We start from the raw sequence: 25,978 nt of genomic DNA, 5'->3' as shown, positions 1-25,978 counted from the left end.
TGTTGGTTAGGCCAAGCTGCCAGACATTGGTGTTGTTAAGCATTGTTAATCATGAAAGCGCTCTTTTGGAATATCAGAGGTGTGAAGAAGGTTGCTGGTGTTAGGGCCTTACAATCCATTCTTAGGGATCATTCCCTAGATATAGTTTGCTTGGCTGAGCCGATGGTGAAGGTCAGTGACTTCCCCTGCTTGTTGATCAACAAATTAGGGTATGCTGCGGATTTGATCCATAATGATCGGCTGGACAAGGTTCTGAATCTTTGGATTCTTTACAAGCTTTGTACCCCTCGCCTATCAATTATTTATGTGTCTAAACAACAAGTTTCTGTCATAGTGAATTGGTTTGAGAGTATTGTAGGTCTTTCCTTTGTTCATGCAAATTGTTTCAAGGTCAGGTGTAGAGAGCTCTGGATGGAACTAGGAGCGATGGTGCTCCCTACTGTCCCTTGGTCTGTGATAGGGGACTTTAACGTTATACTACTATCTAATGAGAAAAGGGGTCCAGGAAGATTCAATGCGAGCTCTGGGGCAGATTTCCAAGTGATGACGAATGTTTGTCTGTTGGTGCAAGTGCCTTCACAGGGGAAGAAGTTCACTTGGACTAATAATCGCAAAAGAGGGCATGTGGTCGATGTTCTTGATAGGAGTTTTTGTAATGAGATGTGGTTGGATCTCTTCAAAAACATCTACCAAAAAGTTCTTCTGGGAACGTCTTTTGATCATGTGCCAACTCTAGTAGTGTCAACGATGACACCAAAACCAGGTAACATCCTGTTCAAATTAATATTTTTTGGATGGAGAACGAAAATTTTAACAAATTCATTCAGGAGGTGTGGAATAAGGAGGTCATAGGGAATCCTATTTATGTTTTGTCTTCGAAACTTAAGCAGGTTAAATTGTGTATAAAGTTGTGGGCAAGAAATAATTTCCCTAATGTAGATGAAGAAGTAAGGAAAGCTACTGAGCAACTGAGTTTAGTGCAAGATGATATAGAGGTTACAGGGATGACTGATGAACTATTTGGTAAAGAGGCTGATGCCAAGACGGCTTTGCTCAAAGCTACTCAAATGCAGGAAAATTTACTGTCTCAAAAATCTAAGCAAAAGTGGATGAAAGATGGGGATAGAAACTCAAAACTTTTTCACCTTTCTTGAAAATGGGGCGATCTTGCAACCAGATCCGTTCTTTAAAGAAGGAGGATGGATCATGGATTGATGATCAGCAGGGTCTATCTTCATACATTTATGAATTTTATGAAGATTTGCATGAGCAAAAACCGACTTCCCCTCACATAAATTTGTTAGATTGCATTCCCCAGATGCTCTCGGAAGGTATTGTTTTTTCTTTGGAGGTTGTTCCTTCATATGAAGAAATAAAAAGAATGGTATGGGAATTGGATCCGGATAGCTCGCGTGGGTCCCGATGGTTTTCCAGAATTGTTCTTTCAAAGGGTTTGGAGGACAGTGGAAGAAGATTTTTGTAGGGCTATGATATATTTTTTTAGAGTGGGAATTCTTCCAAAGGGAGTGAACAATTGCTTCATTGCTCTCATCCCGAAAATGGTGGGTGTAGCCTCTCTTGACAAGTTCCGGCCAACATGCATGGAAAATTTTTTTTGTAAGGTGCTGTCCAAAATCATGGCGAGTAGAGTGTCTATGCTCCTCCCCAAGCTAGTCTCTAAAGAACAAGGGGCCTTCCAAAAGGGTAAGATAATATCTGAAAATATTAGTCTTGCATCTGAGTTATCAAATCTGATGTTTTCTGCAGTTAGGGGTGGCAGGATGGGGATCAAAATTGGTGTCCAGAAAAAGCCTATGACTCCTTATCTTAGGAGTTCCTATTTGCAGTATTACGGAAGTTTGGTTTTTCTCAAAAATGGATTTTGTGGATCCAAGAAATTTTAGCTACTTCAAGGATTTCTGTGTTAGTCAATGGAGGGCCTGTGGGTTTCTTTGGAGTGGGGCGTGGTCTTCGTCAAGGTGATCCCCTCTCTCCCATTATTTTTATTTTAGCTGAGGAAGTGTGTGTAGAGGCTTAAAAAAAAATGGTAGTAGAGGGACCTCTCAAGTCGCTGTCGGGTCCAAGAGGAGTGGTTACCCCAACCCACCTGTTATTTGCTGACGATATATTTATTTTCATAAATGCTTCAGTTAAATATGTAAAAAATCTTCATTCTTTTCTATCAAAGTATCAAGATTTTTCAGGGCAGCATTTCAATCTGGACAAGAGCAAAGTTTTCTTTGGCAAGGTAGCGCCTCACAGAAAACAATTTATTAGTGATTGGCTGGCAATTTAGGCTTCCAGGTTCCCGACAAGGTATCTTGGAGTAGAGATTTTTAAAGGTAGAGTGGCCAAAAATCACCTTCTTCCTCTACTGGATAAAATTAAAAGTAGATTGTCGGCTTGGAAAGGGAAGGTCTTGTCAATGGCAGGTCAGGTTGAGCTAGTTCAATCAGTTATTTTGAGCATTCCATTACACAATTTTGCAGTCTATTGGTGGCTTCAAGTCTTCCATTAAAACTGTGCAACGGTGGATTAGAAATTTCATTTGGTATGGTCAAATGGGAGAGTAGAAGAAAATTGTGGTCAAATGGGAGGATAGCTATAAGCCCAAGGTGGAAGGGGGCCTAGGCATCAGGAAGTTTCATGATGTGAATAAAGCTAGTTTGTGTAAACTTGCTTGGCAGATTAAACATGAAGACTCCATTATGAGTAATTTCTTCAAAGCAAGGTTTGTAAATGAAGATGGCTCTCTAAGAAAGGGATACAAATCCTCTTCAATTTGGCCGGGGCTGAAGAAAGTGTGGTAGTTTGTGAAGGACATGAAGAGGTGGACTAGTGGGAATGGGGATAAGATCATGTTCTGGACGGATCGGTGGCTAGAGAACTCCTCTTTGGCGGAGTCAGCAAATTTAAAGCAGGTCATTTTCAGAGGGAGAATGCTACGCTTCGCTGATTTTATTCATGAGGGAGAGTGGCATTTCCCCCATGCTTCTTTTATTTTAATAACTGAGACTTTTGAAAAGGCTAAAAGAATTTCTATTTCTCAGCTGGAGGATATTTGCCATTATAGGTTAACTAATTCAGGTGCTTTCTCGTTGAGCTCAGCCTAGGAGGAGATAAGAGGAAAGAAGCCGCAAGTCACTTGGTTTTCTATGATCTGGAAAACCAAGATGCAGCCTCACCAAGCCGTCTTTGGATGGAGGTTAGTTCACAGCAAACTTCCAACTGATGACTAGGTGCATAGGCGGGGAGTGATGATGGTTTCTAAATTCTGTTTGTGTGGTCAAGTGGAGGAAACGTCCTTTCATTTGTTTCTTCAGTGCAACTACATCAAAGCCATGTGGAGTTTATTTTGTGATTTATTTGGTGTTGCGTGGCCATCTTTTGAAAGGATGGAGGACCTCTTTGATTGGTGGAAGCGGAAAGCTAAGACCCTTACTTTTTCTAAGGTATGGCTCTGTGGAGTTACCCTTATTCCATACTTTGTGCGGATGGAGAGGAATGCTAGATGTCATAATAGTGCTGCCAAGCAGTACAAGCAATGCTTGGCGATGGTTAAGGGAGAAATTTGTATGTTCTTTTCGGTTCATCTTGGGCAGCCCCTTTCGATTTCTAATCTATTATGTGCTAGAAGGGTAGGCATTCCTCTTGTGGTTTGTAAGCTCAGGGAAATAATTGAAGTGTTCTGGTGTCCTCCTTTCCCTGGATGGGTGAAGTTGAAAACTTATGGGTGCTCTCTGGGTAATCCAAGGAAGGCAGGGGTTGTAGGAATCTTTAGAAATGAGAGACCAGAGTCCATTCTGAATTTTAGAGAATTCGTTGATATTAAAATGAATTTTGAAGCTGAATTTTTGGCAATCATGGCTGGTCTTGAGCAGGCTAAGGATCATGGCTTTCAAAATCTCGGGATTGAATGTGACTCTGTGACTATGGTGATCCTTCTATCTAAAGGTTTGATTCCGTGGTTTATTCAGCAAAGATGGAGGGGCATTTTACCTTTTATGAATTCTATAAATTGGAAGGTGTCTCATTGCTTCTGGGAAGCAAATACAATGGCCGATTTCTTGGCCAAATCAGCGGCTCGTTTAGAAATTTCTTCTCCAGTGGCGGTCTGGCCAAGGTCGGTGTCTATGGATATGGATATGGATGCTGCGCAACATCCTAGATACCGATTCCCTTAGCTTTTGTTTAGTAGTCTAAAGTCAGGGCGGCTTTCTTGCTGATGGCAATGCCAAAGGTGGGGGGTCTTTCCTTTCTCTTAGTCTATCTGTGTATGTTGCTATTTTGCTTTTTTGTACATTCTATCTTTTTAATACAAATGACCTTTTAGCAAAGAAAAATAATAGACAACTCTCTTTCATTTACTTATTTTTATATTAATTTGTTCATTTATCATCATTTCCTCTCCCTCTACCCCCCCCCCCCCCCCCCCCCCCCCCCTCGCCTGCTCTCTATCTCTCACACACACAGCCCACAAACTAAAGTTTTGCACCCGACTTGAAAAAATTGTCACCTAACAGAAAATTCCTCTTCCTCTTTGCTTATTGGGATACATTTCTTTCAAAGTGTACAACTCTCTTAAATACTTCCTAATCAATCACATGGACGCCCATGTTCACTATTATGGCAAGTCATGTTTGATTTCACTCATCATGAACGGCCATTATAACTATCATATCCCCATTGCTTTACAGAACCTCATTGTGAATATAATGATGTCCAGGACTCCACAATAAAACAATTAATCATTGTTCTAAGGCAAATAATCCCTTGCAAATTCATCCAAAAAAATTAAAATTCATCCAAAAAAAATACCTTGCACAATGCTAAATCCTCTCCACATAAATCTTGGGAGCTACAGGTGGATTTGACACACCTTACCGATGCCATGAAACAAGTATGACAACTTTTTCTGTCCTAGATAGAAATCCTTGGCGGGTGCTTGAAGAGGGACAGTTTTTACAGAGAATGGAATCAGGATTGCAGACAACTGACCAGTCTAGCAGTTGTCAAACCCTCCAAATTGATCCCACTCACCGTTTGGGTGTGTTTTCTCTTGGTTTGTGTGGCAAGGGTGGATAGGCTGCACTGAAATACATCCTCGCAGCCCCAACTGGGATAATACCCACTATCTAATTGATAAAAAACCCATCGAATACCTATCATATGTAGGAAGCTATAACATACCTATCACGGGATGTAGTAAAATATATAACACACCGATGAGTTCATTAGGATTAAAACTTTAGATCAACCACTTTGATGAAGTTTCACGAAGAAACTCATCAATTGATTCTTTCCAATGTCCTAATTTTGGGATTCCATTATAGAGCATAAAAATTCCTGAAGCTGATGTGCCATCGAATAGACCCTATCATGAATAATTATTTAAGATGAAAATGGTGATCACTCACCTATGAGCTCTTCTTTTGAAAATCATAAAAATCAAATTCTTTGATGTGATATAGGGAGGGAAACCCAGCTCATTAATTTTCATCCACAAGTTGTTTGCACGTTTTTTGGATGAATGTGCAAACACGAGAAAGAAATGAGTTGCACCTCTCTCTATGTGTGATTTAGCTACCTAGTGTTTTTTCAAAAAACACCCACTAAGGAGAAAGAAGCTCGGTTCTCTATTGCTCGATGTCCCTAACACTAGTGTAAATTACCACAATATCTGTGCTTGGAACCTCCAGATTCCCATCTTGAACATAATCCCCCTAATTAAGGCCTATTCTTAATTTAGACTATACTTCTTCTCCTCCCTCACTCCCTCCCCCCTCCCCCCTCCCCCCTCCCCCCATCCATTGGGTGGACCCTTTGTAGTCCTTGTGCATTGTTGAATATATTTGTCTTTTTTTTTATTTATTTATTTTTTATTACATTTTTTACTTACTAACGAGGAGTGGCTTGATTAGTCTCATGGGCCCATACTGATCTCATAATCATAGTGATCGGGTCATGCTGAGGTTGAATGAGAATCATTCAACTTTCACCGAAAATGGCCCATGTGAGTGGCCCCAAAAAAATAAGAGTAATCGAACTCAAGACCACACCTTTCCAAAGGCGAAGGTCCCTTGCAAACTCTGCTCCCCCATGGGGTTTAATGTATATGTAGATTCAACCCAAAAAAGAGTAAAACTGACCTACAATCAGTTGTGGCATGGGCTAGGCATCCAAATGATAGAATTAATACTTTTTGGTATAAATATTTGGGAAAAAATATTGCTAGCTATTTGGCTGTGCTCTTACTATCATTTATATGGAACAAGGAAATAATCACCCCACCCTTACCCTTAGATTCTTGTGTGCACTCCTATTGATCCACGCTGGCACACTCAGACTGAAAATAATTTCTTTTTCCCATGACTACTGGTTAAGAGACAGAAAGCCCATGTGCGAACCGAGTTTGACTAGGTAGAAAAACCTCAACACCGAAGACCAACCTCCTCGATGGCCTATCCTATTTCAAAATCTGTTCTTCACTACAATTTAATTCCCATTCCAATCAAAAGTCTATCCCACAAGATGGCCATTGTCTTGGTAAAAAACTTTTCTCTTTGTTGAATTGGAAAGATGGCGACCTGTGTATATATTATTATAATATTATATGGTGTTATATATAGACTCTCAAAACCTACGTTATTATTCTTATATATATATATATATATATATATTTTTTTTTTTTTTAATTCCATCTGTGATGGGAAAAAGCTAAACGGTAAAAGATTAATACCATGGAAAGAGTTTTGCTAATTTTACATAACTCTCTTAATTACGTAGATCAAAACAAATTACATGCCTTGCTAGGCCGTCCAGGTCTGAATGGAAAGATGAATTGCATCCACCCATAGAAAATTGGAAGAAAAGAAAAAAGAACTCTGTGACTACGTATGGAGATTTTCCCAAAAATATCAAACCATCAATAGTTCAATTACCAGAAATTAGAAATATGCTCATAGGTTTCTACTTCTTTACTCAACCTGCATTGGGTTCCCAGAAATTCTATAGACAAGACATTGGTAATAACATCCTTCAAATTAAGAGCGCACTGCATATGTGTGTCTAGAGAATTAGTCGGGCTAAAGGTCTAGACACACTCATTGGAACAAGAACACAAAATGGTTAAGACTTGTATATTATACATTACATAGTAAAATGGTACGAGGACAGAAGGAGCTCTATATGTACATTGAGTCAATATGCCTCTAGCTCTCTTTGTACCGCATATCTAAACTATAGAGATCTAACTTAGGAAGGAATGAGCTACCAAAACAAGCTAATCATAAAATTGGCACAGGTGACCAGAAGAGAACAAATATCCCACCTCTTCCTTCATCAAGTAAAATAAGTCAAAGTGAATCCAATGTCTATGCCACGCATTAGCTTGCAGCTTCTGCATGAAGAGGTCCATAGATAGATCTCTGTCACATGGATGTGTGAGTTGTATTTAGAGTGTTTCCCTCTCTCCCAATCATTCACGTTACCCATCTAATGTGCGTGAATAAAGTCCATTGGGCAGTTCATTAGGAAATAGAGGGGAAAAATAAAAGATTGACAAAAATTAAAAATACCTTAAAACAAACCCAAAAATAAAAAATGAAAATGTGAAATGATACCAAAGGAGATTTGATACAGTTTCAATATGACAAAATTTCTTCAGTCAGTATTTAAGATAAAACTGTTTTGTGTGTTCTGAATCATACCAAAATACTAAAACTATACCAGTTGCATATCGAATTACCAAAATTATATTAAAACTGTATTCGTACCAAATAAGACACCCCGAATAAAAACCAATAAAATTTAGAATTTTTTCTAATATGGTTTCGATAGCTACACTTATTCTGCCGATTCCACCATCCAATGCCGATTCCACGTCCAGGGGTGAAAATGGCTGAAGAGCTTGGTCTTTCTAAATTATGGATGGAGTGTGATTCTCAGTTGGTGGTAACTTGCATTAAAAACCTGTCTCTCCCTTGTTTTTTCTTGCAAGAGTACCAAGTCTTTAAACCTTTTTTGGATAGCAGTATCTAGTAAAGCTCGCAATAGCATTGCGAGATTAATAATGTTTTGGAGGAATTAACAAGCGAGGAGATTAGATAAGTATTGAGGCCAGCAATAGTCGTTCACCCAGTTTTGTTCATATTAGGAATCACCATCATAGGAAAAATTCTTTCAAAGGGACAGGAGGAATTCGAGATAGAGAACAACAAACTCTTCTTTCTGATTCTATCTCTTGTGAAGGGACTTTTCCATCCTGCGAACCATGCAAGGGAAGAAAAGCTATACCTGCTATGAACCTGTTGTGTTGGCAAAGAAGGTAGCTGTGACTTCAATTTCAAATAATTGGACGTATCTGACAAGATTTATTATGGAGGATTTCAGGTGCGATCTAGAAGAAAGGCCGTGTTATTCTCTCTCTCTCTCTCTCTCTCAATTTTCTAGAATTTTCTTTTATGGTTAGGATGCTAATGTACATCCGCGCTTTCATTTTTTGTTGAAATTTTGTTCTTTGTGAGGTTGTTTCTTCTGATGGCCATGCCAAAGGTAGATAGGTACTCTAATGGTGTTTGTTTTGGGTGAACATTTTGCTAGTCTTCTATTCTTTCATTCATTTTATTAAAAAGGTTCTTTGCTAATTCTTACAACAAAAAATAAAAAAGAACAGAAATCTTCATTAAGAAAAAGAGAACGGAGAAAACATCAAACAACATAAAATCTGACAATGACTAATATGGAATACCCAAAATGATAGGACGTGTGGATGTCTCCATTGGTGTTCGAGGCACGAAGGTTACTTATCTTAGATCTAACAATAAATCCAAGATAACTCAAAATCTGATTTAGAGAATGGGAAGTGGAGGCCTATCTACATTTGTTTATTTCCCACTAGAGACGATAGATTGAAGCACGAAATATCATATCTGATGAGGGGTTTCGCAGGAGGCCTAGAGGTTCTCATGATCTATGGAATGTAATGCTCCCACTTTGGGAGATTTTTTCCCTAGAAATCAAAATTTATTAAGAATGAAAAAATAGAGAAAAAACCAAATACAACGCAAATAGGCCACAGAATCATGAAGAGACATCCATCACTCCTACCCCACCTTCGGGCATTGCTATCAGTAGGGGAGAAGCCAAGGGGACTCAACCAGAGAAGAAACTAGAACAATCTATACCGAGGACGCGCAAGACCATCCTTCTCCAACTCCATTCTTATTAACGCTGGCCAGGAATCAATGGGATCAGAAGAATCATCTTTTGCTGCTGAATTAGCTAGGTAGGCTGCTATCGAATTGGCCTCGTGATAACAGTGGGTGATCTTCTAGTTCACCGAATGCAAGAAAGGGCTGAGGTTTCTCCATCTTTGAAAAACGATCCATGGAACAGCACCTCTGGAAACGAGGGTTACAACTGCAACTGAGTCTCATTCGATCCACAAATTCTGAACATTGAGGTTTTGAGTGTGTTCCATACCAGAGATGACCACATTGAATTCAGCTTCAAAGTTGGTTCGGACACCAAGCGATTCTCTGTAAGGAAAATTATCCTAGCTTTTTCATTTTTGAGAATATCCCTTGCGCCTGCCTTCCCTGGGTTCCCTAGGGAGCAGCCTCCCACTCCGAGAGATTTTCCTCCAATTCATCTTGGAATCTTGTGAGAACACCATCGGGACTTGGTGGCCTAGTTTGATGTAGTATATATGGTTCAAGAATCATATCCCTATGCACAGTTTTATTATGTAAAGAGTGTTAACTAAGACATCCCAAATCCTTTTCATCCTTCTTGCTGTTTTTTTAGAATGAAGATAATATTTGTTGACTAAGTCTCTCCCGACTCTAGACTTCCTTCAATTCAAACAAGTTCCATTTTATCCTTCTTGCTGTTTTTGTTAGAATGAAGACGATAGTTGTTAAATAAGACTCCCAACTGTAGACTTCTTTCAATTCAAACAAGTTCCCTTTCATCCTTGTTGCTGTTTTTGTTAGAATGAATATGAGAATATCCAACACTTAGTCTAATAATTACATTCTCTTTCACGCCAATGGATAAGTAGTCATATTCATTGTATTCTTAAATTCTTTTATTCATCTATTAAATAGAGTCTACTTGTTGATTCTTAGCACAAAATAAGAAAAACAAAAAAAAACAAAAAACAAAAAACAAAAAACAAAAAACAAAAAAAAAACAAAAAACAAAAAACAAAAACCAAAAACCAAAAAAACAAAAACCAAAAAAACAAAACAAAACAAAACAAAGAAAAATCAAATATATATATATATATATATATAATGATAATGTGTAAATGTTGGTCCAAAAATCGGAAGATTGGAAACTTAGGGCCCGTTTGATAACGTTACCAAAAACGTGTTTCTGTGTTTTCTTGTTCTCAGAAACAAAGAAACGGCATAAATACCGTTTGATAAAAGTGTTTTGTTCCACTTGTTTCTTGAAACATAAATTGAAATTTATAACAATTTATGCTTCAAGAAACATGAATGACACGAAACAAGTTTTACTTGTTTCGCTCGTTTCTCGAAACAAAAAAGGGGCACAAAAAATCAAACTACGAACCAACTACGAACCAACATGAATTTATGTTGTTCATTCGAAGGGAGCTCTGCAACTACGAACCAACCCCCCTTCCTCCTTCACCCAATGCACTTTCTTCCGCTTTTTCCCCGTCAATTCAGCGTACTCAATCTGCTGCTTCCAGTTCTGGTGGGTTAAATCGACTGGTATGGGAATCTTCTTTTTCTTGAAGAACTCTTTCCCCAATAGCTTTGGAAGGAGAGGAATGATCCATTTATCGGCAAAGAAGAGATCATAGGAGCTACAGAGCTTGCGCTTGGCCTCGAATGGGCGATAATCTGTTTTAAGCTTAGAAAGCTTGAGGACCTTCGAGATGGGGATTCCGTCGGCCTGGATTTTCTTTTTGGCGGCTTCAGAGGTGAGATGATTTTTGGAGCGATCGTCGATGATGAGACAGAGTTCCTCTTCTGGGGAGTGGAGAGGGTGTGATAGAGGGATCTTGTAAGGGTTTGTGCGACCATTTGCAGGGATCTTCTTGAGGGTTAGAATGAGATAGAGGAAGTCATCTTGCTCTAACAACTGGGCTTTCTCCAGCGTTTTCTTCTTTGATTCATTCCATTTCAGAAGCGCATCAACTGCTTTTCCAACGATTCCTGAGCTAACCCTAGATGATGTTGAAGAAGGAGCAGGGAGAGGAACAGGAGAGTCACTCGAAGCCATGAAAGCCGTAAGAGGTTTTTCAATGGATACGAGAAAGGAAGAACAAAGAGACTCGCCCTCTAAAACCCTTCTTACCCGTTTCTGTTTCTAAAAACAAGAATTATCAAACACCTAACAGCAATACAAAGAAACGTTATCAAACTGGCCCTTAGATGTTGAGTGGAGGTGGCTAAGGAAAATCCATTTTAGATTCAAGAGCCCATCTATCACATTTAGATGGAATGGAACTTTAGAAATTGGAATGAAAGGAATGCTAGGATCTTCCACCAAAAGTTAAAAACAATTCCTCAGTTGATTGTGGAGATTCAGCACGATGTGAAAGACATACGTAAAGGGTTACTTCTCAAGGATAAGAAAGGAATGCTAGGAATGACTGGTTATGGGAAGTGTATGAATAATAACTGAAGAGTCAATAATAGTTGAAGGAGTGAAAAATTTTCATGGTGGCATTCTCAACAGAGTCTAACTATAGAGAGATTTGCAAGAAATATAGAATACAAAGCCTTAATTTGACATAATGTAAAATTAATTTCCATTGAGACAAGATAACAAAAATTATTGTTTTCATAATATAACATCTCTTTTAAAATGTTTTTTTTATGAAAAATGAAAGGGAATTAATAATTTTTCTTTTGGGTACAAATTGCAAACAAGGCCGCATGAGTACATAAATATCACTCCAGCAAGCTACAATGACCTTGCTGAAACTAATTTCCATGGTAAGGAGCTGAAACCTGTATATTTTCTGTATATGAGGACCTTTTAAAGCAGTTTTCTCAAATGCAAATTAAAATGAAGAAAAAATAATTTCAATTTCTTGTGCAATCAGACTTATCGCTAGAGTACGTAAATTTCACTTCAACATGGCAATTTGTATTTTAAGTTTCCTTTTTTTTTTTCCCATGATTAACGTCCAAACATTTCTGGATGACACAAATAAATATGCAAAAAATGATTTAAATATTCAACTTCATCATTGCCATCAACAGAAATAGAACCATCTAAAAGAAACCAAAGAATCAAGGAAACCGATATCTTGGTCCTCTTGAACAAACTCAATCTCATTAAGATTGTAAGAAGGAGGACAATTCCAACTCAAGGATACTATAAAGCAGGCACCTTTTTTTTTGGCTAAAGTTTTATTTCATTAAGAAGAATAGGGAAAAAACACCTAACAGCAATACAAAGAAATAAATCAAACCCCGCCAGCGATACCTAACCTCCCACCTTCCGCATTGCCATCAGCAGGAGGGTAGGAATTGCACAACTTAAAAACGGTAGTGAGGTCTCCCATCTAAATCTCTTTCAAGGAGATCCAAAATGTAAGAGGGAAAACCCACATTATCAGCCGAACTTCCAGACTCCACCGCATCTCTAGCCAGATAATCCACAACAAAATTCCCTTCGCAATAATTATGGGAAATTTTCCAATTGATGCCACAGAGGTAGGGCTGAAGAAAAATCCATCTCTGAACCAAGTTGACTTCCCTATAGCAATTTGATACCTTCCAAGAGATAGAATCCAGGTAAGCTTTGAAATGAAGCCATTCTTTACGAAACCACCATGGGATATTCTGATTTTGAGTATTAAATGCAATAGAACTAGCATCACATGCAGTCAACAGAAAATCACAACCATTTTCCTTTGCAATGCAAATTCCTTCAAAGAAAGCGGGAAACTCCGCTGTACGGTTAGTTTGACTATTCTGATTTTCTTTGCATCTTATATTGCAAGATTATCACAAACTCTAGGTCAGTTAAAGCCACAATTCAATTTTATCCTCCCACCTTCTGCATTGCCATCAGCAGGAGAACAAGAAAGAAACTAATAAAATCTAAAATGGGGCCTCCCCTCTGAATCCCTGGCAATGAGATCCAAGATATGCATCGGGAAAACCACATCCACCTCCGAATTACTAGACTCTCTTGTATATATAATCACTTAAAACAATATAATAAAATAAAGATTACAAACCCTAAAATAAAGTCTGATACGTACACCACAATTAAAGGAGTCATTTGCACTTGTAAAATTATATTTCTGCCACAACCTTCAAAACAATGATGCTTAAGGCTTGAAAAGTGACAAAATAACAAATCCAATCACAAAGGAAATAAAAGCACTGGATTTGACAACGCTTGGCATGAAATGAGGCTGTTCAAGTGAGGTATACAATGAGATCTGCTTGCCCTGATATGTTGTAACATCTTTACAACATATTGTGAAAATGTGTCAACAAATATTATTACCTTACCATTGGCAAGACTACCGATCGGTGCAAAGGATTTAAGGTAATCTGAACGTCCAAATCTTTCCACCTGAAGGATGATTTTGTGTCTTCTAATCCATTGACTCTCATGAAAATCTTCCATAACCCATACTTCAGCACTATGACCAAACCCTAGCACATTCGATAGAACCCCTCCTAAATGCATTAGGGAGCGCACTCTTGGATTGCGATCATACTTGAATGGCGTCATATGAGAAGTTTCATCAGCAGTGTCAATGAAAAAAAGGAATTCTTTTTCATCAATAGTAACCATTGCATGCACAAAACTTTTAATAGATATGGGTTGTTCCAGATGCTCAACTGACCGAGGTCCATAGATGTGTCTCCATTTATTTGATCCAAGAATGTGTATCTTAAAGACATAAGAACCAGTTCTTCCATTAAACATTAGGCACACAATCTTGTATTCTCTGGTTTGAGGAATATACGTTGTTAAGTATTGAAACTACATTGTATTGCTTGACTTGAGAAGATTACAACCTAGTGGTCTATATATATGGCTTAAAAGGAATCCACATGATTGGAAACTCTATCTGATAAGAAGATCTAATAGGAGTAGTTATATTAGAATACAAACTCTATGAGAGGATAGGGTTTGATATCATATGGAACTCTAGTGAGGTAGGAGTCCTAATAGGATGTAGAGATTGGCAATCAGTGGGACTCCTACAAAATAAGAGAAGATAGGCTAGCATTGGAGGTGATAATGTTTGAGACAGAGTGGAACTCAAACTCTTGCTGATACACCCCCTCAAGGTGAGGATTTGAGCGCTCGAATCCGTAGCTTGTCTTAGAGGGAAGAAAATCGTGCCTGGCAGAGGGCCTTCATTAGAATATGCAAAGGATAGGGCCTCCTTCATGTGGGAGGCAATTAAGAGACTCATTATTGAGGCATCCTGTTCACGCCAAACTTTAGCTGGAGTAGCATCCTGAAGGAAACTTTGATCATCAAGTACATAATCATATGAGCTGAGGGCCTTTATTATTAAGGCATCCTATTCACATCAAACTTTAGCTGGAGTAGAATCCTGAGGGCAATGGAGGTTGCCTAGAACATAATCATATAGTGATTGAAGCGTCTTTTTCATGCCACAATGTAACTTGAATAGTATCGTGAGGATACTGTTGGTCGCCAAGAACATAGTCAAATAACCTAAAAAAAAAAAAAAAAAGATTTAGTGTTGATGCTCATTGGAGCTTTCAATTAAATCATTAATGAGAGTAGGGTTGGCCATAATAGTATGAAAAAGGCCACATGACAGCAAGAGATAATGTAGAAGAGAAAAGAAAATTTTGGTTTAGGGGTGAGGCTCATTGGAGCATTTGACTCTTGAATGACAGAAACTCGTTGGAGTTTTTGAGACAAGTAAGTATATTTGTATTAGAGGAGGTAGTAGTGATTGATGGTGGTGGATTGACAGACATCATGGAGATAAGAGGGATTAACTAGAACAATGGAAGAAGAAAGTAGCAGCAACTAGCGGCAATGGGAAGTGGAGATAACTGAGAAGAGAAAAAAAAATATTGGGATCGATGGGCGTTGGCCCTAGGCGCTCTCATACCATGTTAAGTATTGAAACTACATTGTATTGCTTGACTTGAGAAGATTACAACCTAGGGTATATATATATATGGCTTAAATAGGAATCCACACGATTGGAAACTCTATCTGATAAGGAGATCTAATAGGAGTAGTTATATTAGAATACAAACTCTATGAGAGGATAGGGTTTGATATCATATGGAACTCTAGTGAGGTAGGAGTCTTAATAGGATGTAGAGATTGGCAATCAGTGGGACTCCTACAAAATAAGAGAAGATAGGCTAGCATAGGAGGTGATAATGTTCGAGACAGAGTGGAACTCAAACTCTTGCTGATAACGTAAGTATCCAGGCCAGCAATAGTCGTTCCCCCTGTCTCGTTCATATTAGGAATCATCATCATACGAAAAAGTCTTTCCAAGGGACAAGAGGAGTTCGAGAAAGAGAACAACAAACTCTTCTTTCTGATTTTATCTCTTGCAAAGGGACTTTTCCAACCTGCGAATACCATGTTAGGGAAGAAAAGCTATACCTGCTATGAACCTGTTGTATTGGCAAAGAAGGCAGCTACGACTTTAGGTTCAAATAATTGGACCTATACGCCAAGATTTATTATGGAGTATTTCAGGTGGACCTAGAAGAAAGGCCGTGTGTTATAGGTTCTCATGATTGTTCTTCTTTCTCTCGTTCTTTCTTTGTTTCTTTCTTTCTTTTTTTTTTTTTTTTTTTTTTTTTGAGTAGATTTTCTTTCAACTCTTGGCAACGCCAAACATGGAAGGAATTTCTACAAGTGGTTTTGTGCAGTTTCTTCTATTCTTTGTGTCGTTTGTTGCAGTGTTTTTTATGATCTCTCATTGCCACAGAGAAATAAACACGGTGGGGGACAAGCTAGCAAAGAATGCAGCTGCATCAAGAACTTCAACTACCTGGGATATGGCTCCCACTTTTATCCCTTTTTATCTAGAGTGGGATTCCCAGCATAGGCCAAGATTTCGTTTCATGCAACTTTTCAATTTAATAAATTTAGATTTTTGTTCTGCTGATGACCATGCCGAAGGTGGAGTAGAGATTTAAAGGCTCTTTTGTAAACTAATAAACACCAGGCACCAAGGCCAACTTCCAGGAAAATTTAATTCAGAGCGCAGGATAACTAGGCCGGGGTGGCGACGCGAGGAGATTCCAGCAGGGTGCGTGAAGGTGAGGGGGAGGCGGACGATGGTGACAGAGAGGATGTGGATAGAGGTCCGGTGTGAACTATGTCAAACTTCACAACAATCCAGTGATCTCAGCTTAGATTTACCATATATTAACTAATTGCTAGCAATGCTTGTGTAATGCCTGGTTTGGGTCCACACCTTAGCAAGCCACAAGGTATTATTTGGGTCAGACTTTTTGGTGCCATAGCTCCATTAATAGGGAAAACATTTGCCTGCCAAAGACGTGAAGGGATGAATAATCCAGATGCTTCATATATATATATATATATATATATATAGCACAAAAAATGGTGAATTATGCTTCCAAGAAAATAGATGGAATCCAATTGATTAAGAAAGTGGAAGTCTTGAATCCCTCAACCCAATATGTCTTAGGTACTAAGCTATGAAATGGCATAGTTAACCAAGTTCATGAATGAAACAAATGCACTCACTGCATATCCCAGGAAGCATCTTAAATTATAGTCTTAAATGATTTATTGTGCCACTTTGCTAGGTCAACGCTGATGGAAATTTGGCATGTAAGCATATGACTTTAAAGTCAACAAAATTTTTACACAATCCAACTTACCATGTAGCATAATTAGGTGCGTCAACATAACCCAAAAGGAGTAGTCAGGCTGGTAAGGGACCTTCGCATCAGGAAGTGTGCGGTTTTGAGTTTGACTCCTCTTACATCTTTAGGATCATTCATATGGTGGTATTTAGTACTTTTCATTGCTTTCGGTGAAAGTTGAATAATTTTCATTCAACCCCAATATGACTTGGTCCATACGATTGTGGGGTCAGTATAGACCCATGAGACTAGTCAAACCGAAGGCTTAGATACCCATCTTTAGCAAGAAAAAAAAAATTGCACCACGAGAAGGCACTATGGGTAGTATGCCCACCCACAAATGCTATGTTCATTTTATAATAGTATGATTTTTTTTTTTTCTTAATAAGTATCAATTTATTTTAAAAAACAGAAACAAAAAGAAACGAAAGGGACAAGAGCATACAACATGAAGGGTTAAAAGATTCCCAAAGATAAATGCATCAAGACACCAACAGCCCCAAAGACTAACTAAACTGGATGGCAACAGATAATTTAGAGAACAACCGAGACTCACAAAGGAGCCACCAAACCAAGGAATCTTGAGAGAATTCAAGGGGCTGGGTGCACATAAATGTATATAAAAATCTGCGGCAAGCAAATGAAAAACTGCTTCAAATATCTCTCCACATTTCATTTTATTGTGATCTGATTGAAACAAGAAATCTATAAAGAAGAAATTGTTGACTAGCTACCAGATAAGTTTATCTCTAAGTGATGCAGTTTTGCAAAAATTCCAACCAATGGAGCAGTATTATAGATGCAAGCTTCAGACTGCTTGTAATCACCACGTTTGTCCCAGAAATGATCTTGAGAATCAGGACCACCAACTAAGGCCCCAACTAAGACATTAGGATTTGGTTCTTTCCTACCATACCAATTATTATACCCTTGTGTGCAACCTATGAACTCTTTGTTCTTCCTGTAAGATACAATTGATGAGTCTCTATGGTGTACTCTCTGTGGATACTTTGATCCAAAACCTACTAAATAGCTTATCCCCATTGGGTTCGAACCTAATCTGTAATCCACCTGAGATTTTGCAAATGTGACCATTTCTTGAGGTTCCACTACTCCTCTTTGGCAATATAGTTTCTGATTTAAGCTATGTAAATGGTCTGCGTAAACGGCGAGAAGGAACGTCGCCGTCGATACATACTGCATGTTGTTCCATTGACGAACATATAAGAGACCTCCTGGTGTGCGAGCAACATTGAGTTTGTGGTTTTTGTTAAGGCATGCACATAGATAATGTTCAGCTTTCGATCGATACTGTTCAAGTACAGTTTTGTGCTCTTTGGTTTCTGCTTCCTCCATCAACTGTAAACAAGAACAAGAAGCACTAAACATCCCCGTGTGAGTGGCCCCAAAGAGAAAGAGGAGCTGAACTCAGAACCACACGCTTTCTGAGGCGAAGATCCCTTGCTAACTCAGCTACCCCCTGCCTAGTTATGTATAACATGGCCTAGTTTCCACTTAGTAATACATAGGTTAATCTATGTGATAGGGAACCAGTCAAGCATCTCATTGCTATAATTTCAGCTCAAGTTGAGTAGAGGAAGGAGCTAAAATTACAGACATATCATTTTGTATTTTAAATTAAGAAAAACTAACTTTTGTCCAGTAGTGGAGGGGCTATGCCTAAACATTGGAGATGAAATGAAAGCCTAACCCCCATGAAAGGTGGATATGCCAACCCTATTGATGATTCTAGGTGCACTCCCATTGGCCCCCATGCTAGCATGGGAAACATGCTCCCCGAATGGAGAACTCTACCCCTTCATATTATCTCCATTTGATGGCATTTCGGTAATTTTACTCAAACTTTGAATCAGAGTTTTGAGTAACTTTATCCGCTTACTTCTGGACAAAAATTTGGCCATTAAGATGTATATAGAGTCCTCTATCACATGGATTACCCTTGTACAACCAAGTAGTAAATAGTGAAAAGTAATATTTAGGCATAGTAACAGCTAGAAGGACCCAAGAAAGAGAATAAAATGAGAGATTTGAGAGACTAACCATTGAAGCAATTACTTGAACACCTGCATACTTAATGTCCCAGCTGAACTCAGCAATCGCCCAACTAATCCCACCGAAGGTCTGAGCATTTTTGACAATATAATTCAAGTAATACTCATTGCCAGTGGCCTTAAAAAGCCACAAAGCTCCCCATAACAACTCATCTTTATAACCACTTACTGATGGATAGTAACTCTTTGCCACTGCTATACTACTGTCATACTTTCCCCTGTACTTATCTCCAAACTCAAACACCTACAAAGAAAAATCCATTGTCACAATTGACCAAGCCCTATTTGGAAGGAAACTGTACAGTGCCAAAGATATTTTTGTTGATATGTAAGATGAAATGAAATGAAAAAATAGAAGCAACTTTTAACTGTGAAAAAAAAAATTGTTTTCTACTTCACTTTCCACCAATCAAATATACATAAATCACAATTATGGTAATCTAACTGTTCTATCATCAACTTGGTTTGGAGGTTCAGTTCATGGGTTGATCAGTTGAACCTAAAGAAGTCAATGATAGTAAAAATTTTGAATTTGATTTGTGTTTTTATATGTTTAAGGGAATTTATAATTGAAATTTTGGTTTCTGGAAATTATTGAAATCCATTTGAAAGTTAATTAGATGCAAATATGACGTGAATTTGGCGAGATTCATGAAAGGACCGATCGCAGGAGAGAGGACCGATTGCAGAAGAAACTCTCAGGCGAGAGGACCGATCGCAGAAGAAAAGGGGAGCAGAAGAGAACTCTCAGGCGATCGCAGATCCGAGGAGAGAGGACCGATCGCAGGAGAGAGGACCGATTGCAGATCCGAGGCGGAGAGAGGACCGATCGCAGTTCCATAAGTTCCACCGTCGCCGCTGCAAGCTCCACAGTTTACGTTACTGCAAGCTCCGCCGTTCATGCCGTTGTAAGCTCTGCCGTTCACGCCGCTCAAGGTAGAAGAAGAGAAGAAGAGAAGAAGAGAAGAAGAAGAAGAAGAAGGAGAAGAAGAAGAAGAAGAAGAAGAAGAAGAAGAAGAAGAAGTGCAGATCTGAGCAGATACTAGCAGATCCGAGCAGATCCGGGCAGATCTGAAGTTCTCACGGCGTCCGAAGGGTGAGGGAGATTTCTCAGTTTCGTTTTGATTTCAAGAGGGGGAGATCGGACAGTATCTCCAATCACCCTTTTCAAACCGGCCGAACTGTGGATTGAGGAAAACAATGGTAAGTGGAGAGAGAAACTCTACGGTGGAGGAGATTGGGTTTCTGGCCGGAGGCCGCCCACCTGATCGCGCAAAGCAGAGGCTCATTACGGATTTCCTACAGCCCCGCCCATCTTTTGGAACAGGTTGCACGCCTGCACCTGCTGTGCCTATTGTGGATGTTTGCAATACTGGCCTTTCTTCCCTCCCTAAGAAATCATTCTCTAAGGCGGTTGGAGGCGTTCTCCCTGATGTTGCCGACCTACCTGACCCTATTCATGCCGGAAATCTCACTAAAATCGTGATTCCCCAAGATGCCTATGAGGAACGTCTTCTCCGATATCGCTTTGCTTTGGTGGCCAGAATAAATTTTCGGTTTATTTCTTTGGATGAAGTTCGGAAGGAAGCTGTGAATTCTTGGAAACTTAAAGAGAAGGTTTTTATAAAACCTATGGGATTAGGCTTCACTTTATTCCAATTTGAGGCTGAGAAAGACATGACAAACATCTGGAAACAAAGTCCTATCAAGATCGGACGGCAGTTTATTCGCTTCCAGCGGTGGAAGCCGGATTTTAATATCCATGATAACTCTCCTATTTCTAAGCTTGTCTGGATTCGATTTCCTGGACTCCCCTTCGAATATTGGCACGAGCGGATCCTCCTTTCCATGGCAAAAGCCGTGGGGCGCCCCCTGGACATTGATAAAAGAACACGAAATGCATCCATAGGGAACTTTGCTCGTGTCCTCGTGGAGATGGATACTTCAGTGCAGAGGTTGGAAGAAATCCAGGTTGAACGGCGACAACCTGGAACAGGTGATCTTTTTTGGTTCAAACAAAAAATCATATATGAAGACGTTTTGGGAAAGTGTGGTTTTTGTAAAAAACTTGGTCATACCATCCAAAACTGTAAAGAGAAACGCATCGCCGATGCCGCACGCAAAGACAAGGATGATGCTTGTGGTGTTGTTGGGGCCGTTTGGGTGGAGAAGTCGTCTTTGGGGGCGGCTGGTATGGAGATTTCCGGCAGAAATGGTGGTGAGCCCTCAATAGGAAAGAATTCAAATTCAAAATTGCCAACCATCTCACATAATTGTGATCCAGCTTTGTATGGAAACTTGGATATGCAAGAGGGGATTCTAGCTATTGAGTTACCTATTTTTGAAGGATCTTCCTCAGCCAATTTGAGGAATAATCCAATTGCAGATCGATTGGATGACCCATGCAACAGAGATGGTTCGGTTCCTTTACACGGGTCAAACAAACCCAATATGGTGAACCAAACCACTGAGACTAACTCAATTCCAGAACATGGCATTCTGGTTTCTCCAGGTTGTGCGGCTAATCCAGTTCTGATTACTGGCTCTTGTCAACTCTCTGTCCACAGTGATCATGTGATAAATTCCATTACTTCAAGTGCTATGGATAATGGTCATCTCACCCTCCACTACCCGGAAATTGGCGCCATTGATGCTGCTGCCCTCCAGAAGGAACAATGCCACGGCATGGAAACAGTTTCAAGAAAAAAAGGAAAACAATTGTTCACTGTGGAGCAGACTAGAAAGTCTGACCGTATTGCCTCTTCCAAATGTCTATGATGCGTGCCCTCTTCTGGAATATCAGAGGGATGAAGAAGGCTGCTGGTCGTGCAACTCTCAGCAATATTCTCCTAGACAAGCACCCTGATGTGGTTTGTCTAGCTGAACCAATGGTGGAGGTATCTGCTTTCCCTTCTTTATTTTTTAATAAACTGGGATATGATGCATGCTTTATTCATAATATTCGCACTGATAAAAACCCAAACCTATGGGTCATTTGGAAGAGGTCTCTCACCAAACCAACTATTATTTCCATGTCTGACCAGTTTATTTCACTGTGTATAAATTGGAGAAACAATTCTATTTACATAACTTTTGTACATGCGAGTTGTTTCCGAGCTTCTAGAAGAGAGCTATGGATGGCTCTTGCAGCGACTCCAATTGGCTCCTCTCCTTGGCTAGTTACAGGTGACTTCAATGCCTCCCTTTTTTCGTTCGAAAAAAAGGGTCCGGGCGCCTTTAATCTTGGGTCTGCGTCTGAGTTCAATGCGGCTGTGGATGCTTGCAACCTGATTTCAGTTCCTTCTCAAGGGCATAAATTTACTTGGACGAATAACAGGAAGCGTGGGAATGTTTTGGCAATTCTGGACAGGTCTTTTTGTAATGAAGAATGGATAAACCACTTTCATGACTGTACCCAGGAGGTGATGCAGCGGTTTTCTTCTGACCATTCCCCCCTGTGCATTACCTCGGATTCAATGATGAAACCTGCAAATTGCCCCTGTCGCATCCAACGATTTTGGATGGACCATGATGAATTTATGGATGTGGTCAATAAATCCTGGAGTGAACCTGTGGATGGCTATCCTATTTTTTCTCTTGCTCTTAAGCTGAAACGCCTCAAGCCTATTCTCAGAAGTTGGGCAAGATCAGTGTTCCCAAACCTAGATGCGGAATTAAAAGCTGCAAAAGATGATCTTCAGCAAATTCAATCTCAGATAGATTCCTATGGTATTGATGACCATCTTTTTAATTTGGAAGCTGATGCTAAATCCAGATACTTGAAAGCTCTCCTTGTCCATGAAAAGCTATGGGCAGAAAAAGCAAGAAATAGATGGCTCTCTCAAGGAGACCGAAACTCTAGATTTTTCCACTTATCTGCGAAAATCAGAAGGGTGAAGAACTCGATTCGCTCTCTTAAAAAAACTGATGGTACAATTACATCAAGCATGGATGATTTGGCTATTCATGTTGAGGAGTACTATAAAGCTATCTATAAAGCCAGCCCCACCCTTGACCATGGATCGCTATTGGACTGCATTCCCCATATCCTTGACGAGATTGACGTTAGAGGATTGGAAGCCATCCCAAATGATCAAGAGATCAAGAATGCAATTTGGGACCTGGACCCTGATAGTTCACCAGGCCCAGACGGTTACTCTGGTGCGTTCTTCAGACATTGTTGGGAGCTAATTGGTTTTGATGTTTGCCGTGCTGTGAAGAATTTTTTCAGCTCTGGAACCCTTCCTAAAGGTATCAATAATAGCTTCTTGGTTCTCATCCCGAAAATGGAAGGTGCGACTTCTCTGGACAAGTTTAGGCCGATTTGCATGCAAAACTTTTTCTGTAAAATTTTGTCCAAGGTTATGGCTACAAGACTCTCTTCTCTCCTCCCTAAGCTCATTTCAGAAGAGCAAGGCGCCTTTCAGAAGGGCAAGGTTATTCAGACTAATATCAGCCTCGCTTCAGAGTTAGCTAATCTCATGTTTGAGGGTACAAGAGGTGGAGGTATGGGGATAAAAATTGATATCCAGAAAGCCTTTGACACTATATCTTGGAGCTTTCTTTTCAAGGTCTTGAAAAAGTTTGGCTTCCCTGATACTTGGATTGATTGGTTGCATCAAATTCTTCGTACATCCAGAATCTCAGTGTTGCTCAATGGAGGTCCGGTTGGATTCTTTGGTGTTGAGCGAGGCCTGCGTCAGGGTGACCCCATCTCCCCTCTTTTATTTATCCTTGCCGAGGAGGTCCTGTGTAGGGGAATCCGCCTTATGCTTCAAGACAAAAAACTTCAAGCCATCAAGGGTCCTCGTGGTGTCCAAATGCCAGGTTTTCTCCTCTTTGCAGACGATATTTTCTTCTTTTTAAATGGCTCCATCAGATATGTCAGACATTTCCATGACTTCCTTACAAAGTATCAGCAGTTTTCTGGTCAACAAATCAATCTCAACAAAAGTAAACTTTTTTTGGGGAAGATGTCTCTTGATAGAAAGCAACTCATCTCTGATACCCTTGGAATCTCCATCTGCAAGTTCCCTACAAAATATCTGGGAGTGGAAATCTTCAAGGGTAGAGTCACTCGGGAACCTCTCCTCCCGGTGATGGATAAAATTAAAGGAAGGATGGTTGGTTGGAAAGGAAAGCTCCTCTCCATGGCTGGTAGGGTGGAGCTGGTTCGATCTGTTATTTCTGGTATGCCGTCCCACAACTTCTCTGTATACTGGTGGCCTAGCTCTTTACTGAACATCATGGAGAGATGGATGAGGAATTTCATTTGGAGTGGCGATCCTGAAACAGCCAAAGGAGTTACAGTTAGTTGGGACTCAATCTGCAAGCCTAAACAAGAAGGAGGGCTGGGAATTAGGCGTCTAAGGGATGTCAATAAAGCTTTTCTCTGTAAGCAGGTATGGAATATAAGACACTCTACATCAGCCCTGTCCAGCATTATTAATGCTCGATTTTTGAAGAAAAATGGGGAGCTTAAGAAAGGGTATAAATCTTCCACCATTTGGCCAGGCCTTCGAAGAATGTGGTCTCTTGTCTCTAGCAAAGAGCGATGGGTGGTGGGTAATGGGGTCTCCATAAACTGCTGGAAAGATAGATGGGTTGACTCTGAATCTTTTCAACAAAAGGCAGGTTTGAGAGATGAGTTGTTTGCATCTTCCTCCATGATAGTTGCGGCCTTTATTGACAATAATGAGTGGAACTTCCCCACGGTTTCATCTTCTCTTCTTCAAGATTTTTTTCTCGCTGCTTCAACTATCAATATCCCTAGAGGTAACATAAAAGATACATGTATTTGGACCCTCTCTACCTCTGGTCAGTTCAGTACTTTCTCAGCCTGGAATGATATTCGCCGCCGAAATCCCAAGGTTCCTTGGCATGAGCTGGTCTGGATGAAAGGCCTCTCTCCTCGTCAGTCAATTTTTGGCTGGCGTCTGTGTCACCAGAAGCTTACTACTGATGATATCATTAGGAAAAAAGGCATCTCTTTAGCCTCCAAATGCATCATGTGCGGTCTTCATGCTGAGACTCTACCCCATCTCTTCTTAAATTGTAGTGTTTCTCGGGTCCTTTGGGAAAATTTCTTCAGCTGTTTTGGTTTTCATTGGAAGGATCAATCCTCCATTGCTGATTTGATATCCTGGTGGAAACGAAAGCGAAGAATTTTGTCGGTAAAGGATCCTTGGGCGGCTGGTTTGATTATAGTGACCGACACTATTTGGCAAGAAAGGAATCATCGATGGCATGGTGGTAAGAGTACGGATGCCTCTCTGCTATTCATGAAAATATTGAGAACGCTCAAGGAGTCTAATCTCAACTTAAAAGGGGTCATTCGGACTACTGCTGATCTTCTTTGCTGCAGGAAACTAGGGTTACATGCAGTTCCAGGCGACCCTCCATCCATTCTTGAAGTCATTTGGTGCAAGCCTCCACTCGCCTGGTCAAAGATAAACATTGATGGTAGTTCCATGGGAAACCCTGGTCGTGCAGGAGGAGGGGGTGTCATTCGTGATTCCAATGGGAAAGTTATATTCTCCTTCAAGCATTTCTTTGGCATCAGTACGAACTACTATGCAGAATTCATGACTTTTCTTCATGGTATCCGCCATGCAATGGGTCAAAGGATTACAAACTTGTGGATTGAATCTGACTCTGTCGCAGTAGTCACCGCTGTTCAAAGCAAGTCTCTCCCTTGGTTTGCCCTGCAAGAGTGGCTCTCTTTACAGCACTACCTCAATTCTATTTCCTGGAAGATTTCTCATTGCTACAGGGAAGCCAATCCTATTGCGGATTACCTCGCAAAATCAGCTGCAAAAACAGGATTATCTGGAACCATGGAGGAATTTCCTACTCATATTATTGAGGAGATTAGATGGGATTCTTTCTCCAAACCAAGATTTAGATTCTGTAGATAGCTTTGGAGGTCCCTGCTGATGGCAATGCCGAAGGTGGGGTTCTTTCTTTTGCTTTGGTTTTTTTTTTTTTTTTTTTTTTTTTTTTTTTTTTTTTTTTTTTTTTTTTTTTTTTTTTTTTTTTTTT

General features: G+C 39.8%; 3 protein-coding genes across 3 annotated transcripts; 1 reads left to right on the top strand and 2 right to left on the bottom strand.

Moving 5' to 3' along the window:
- Positions 1 to 10,596: 10,596 nt before the first annotated feature.
- Positions 10,597 to 11,291, bottom strand: LOC122063844 (ribosomal L1 domain-containing protein 1-like). The gene has a single exon (XM_042627549.1). It carries the CDS (start codon positions 11,257 to 11,259, stop codon positions 10,612 to 10,614), a length of 648 nt encoding a protein of 215 aa, XP_042483483.1. The 5' UTR covers positions 11,260 to 11,291; the 3' UTR covers positions 10,597 to 10,611.
- A 6,223-nt stretch (positions 11,292 to 17,514) lies between these two features.
- LOC122063845 (endoglucanase 11-like) lies at positions 17,515 to 19,839 on the bottom strand. Its single transcript, XM_042627550.1, has 4 exons — positions 19,735 to 19,839; positions 19,107 to 19,181; positions 18,927 to 19,007; positions 17,515 to 18,224 (listed from the first exon to the last, which is right to left on the bottom strand). The coding sequence occupies exons 1-4, from the start codon at positions 19,837 to 19,839 to the stop codon at positions 17,592 to 17,594; spliced, it is 894 nt and encodes a 297-aa protein (XP_042483484.1). The 3' UTR covers positions 17,515 to 17,591.
- Positions 19,840 to 21,714: 1,875 nt separating this feature from the next.
- On the top strand, positions 21,715 to 25,634 carry LOC122063840 (the record flags this gene model as incomplete). Its single annotated transcript, XM_042627546.1, has 2 exons — positions 21,715 to 24,033; positions 24,190 to 25,634. Coding segments are annotated over exons 1-2 (3,764 nt in total), but the record flags the coding sequence as incomplete, so codon positions are not given.
- Positions 25,635 to 25,978: the final 344 nt, after the last annotated feature.

This window comes from Macadamia integrifolia, unplaced genomic scaffold, assembly GCF_013358625.1.
Source record: "Macadamia integrifolia cultivar HAES 741 unplaced genomic scaffold, SCU_Mint_v3 scaffold1475, whole genome shotgun sequence".
Lineage (NCBI taxonomy): Eukaryota > Viridiplantae > Streptophyta > Magnoliopsida > Proteales > Proteaceae > Macadamia > Macadamia integrifolia.
The sequence above is the reverse complement of the archived record's forward strand: the minus strand, read 5'-3'. Positions and strand labels throughout refer to the sequence as shown.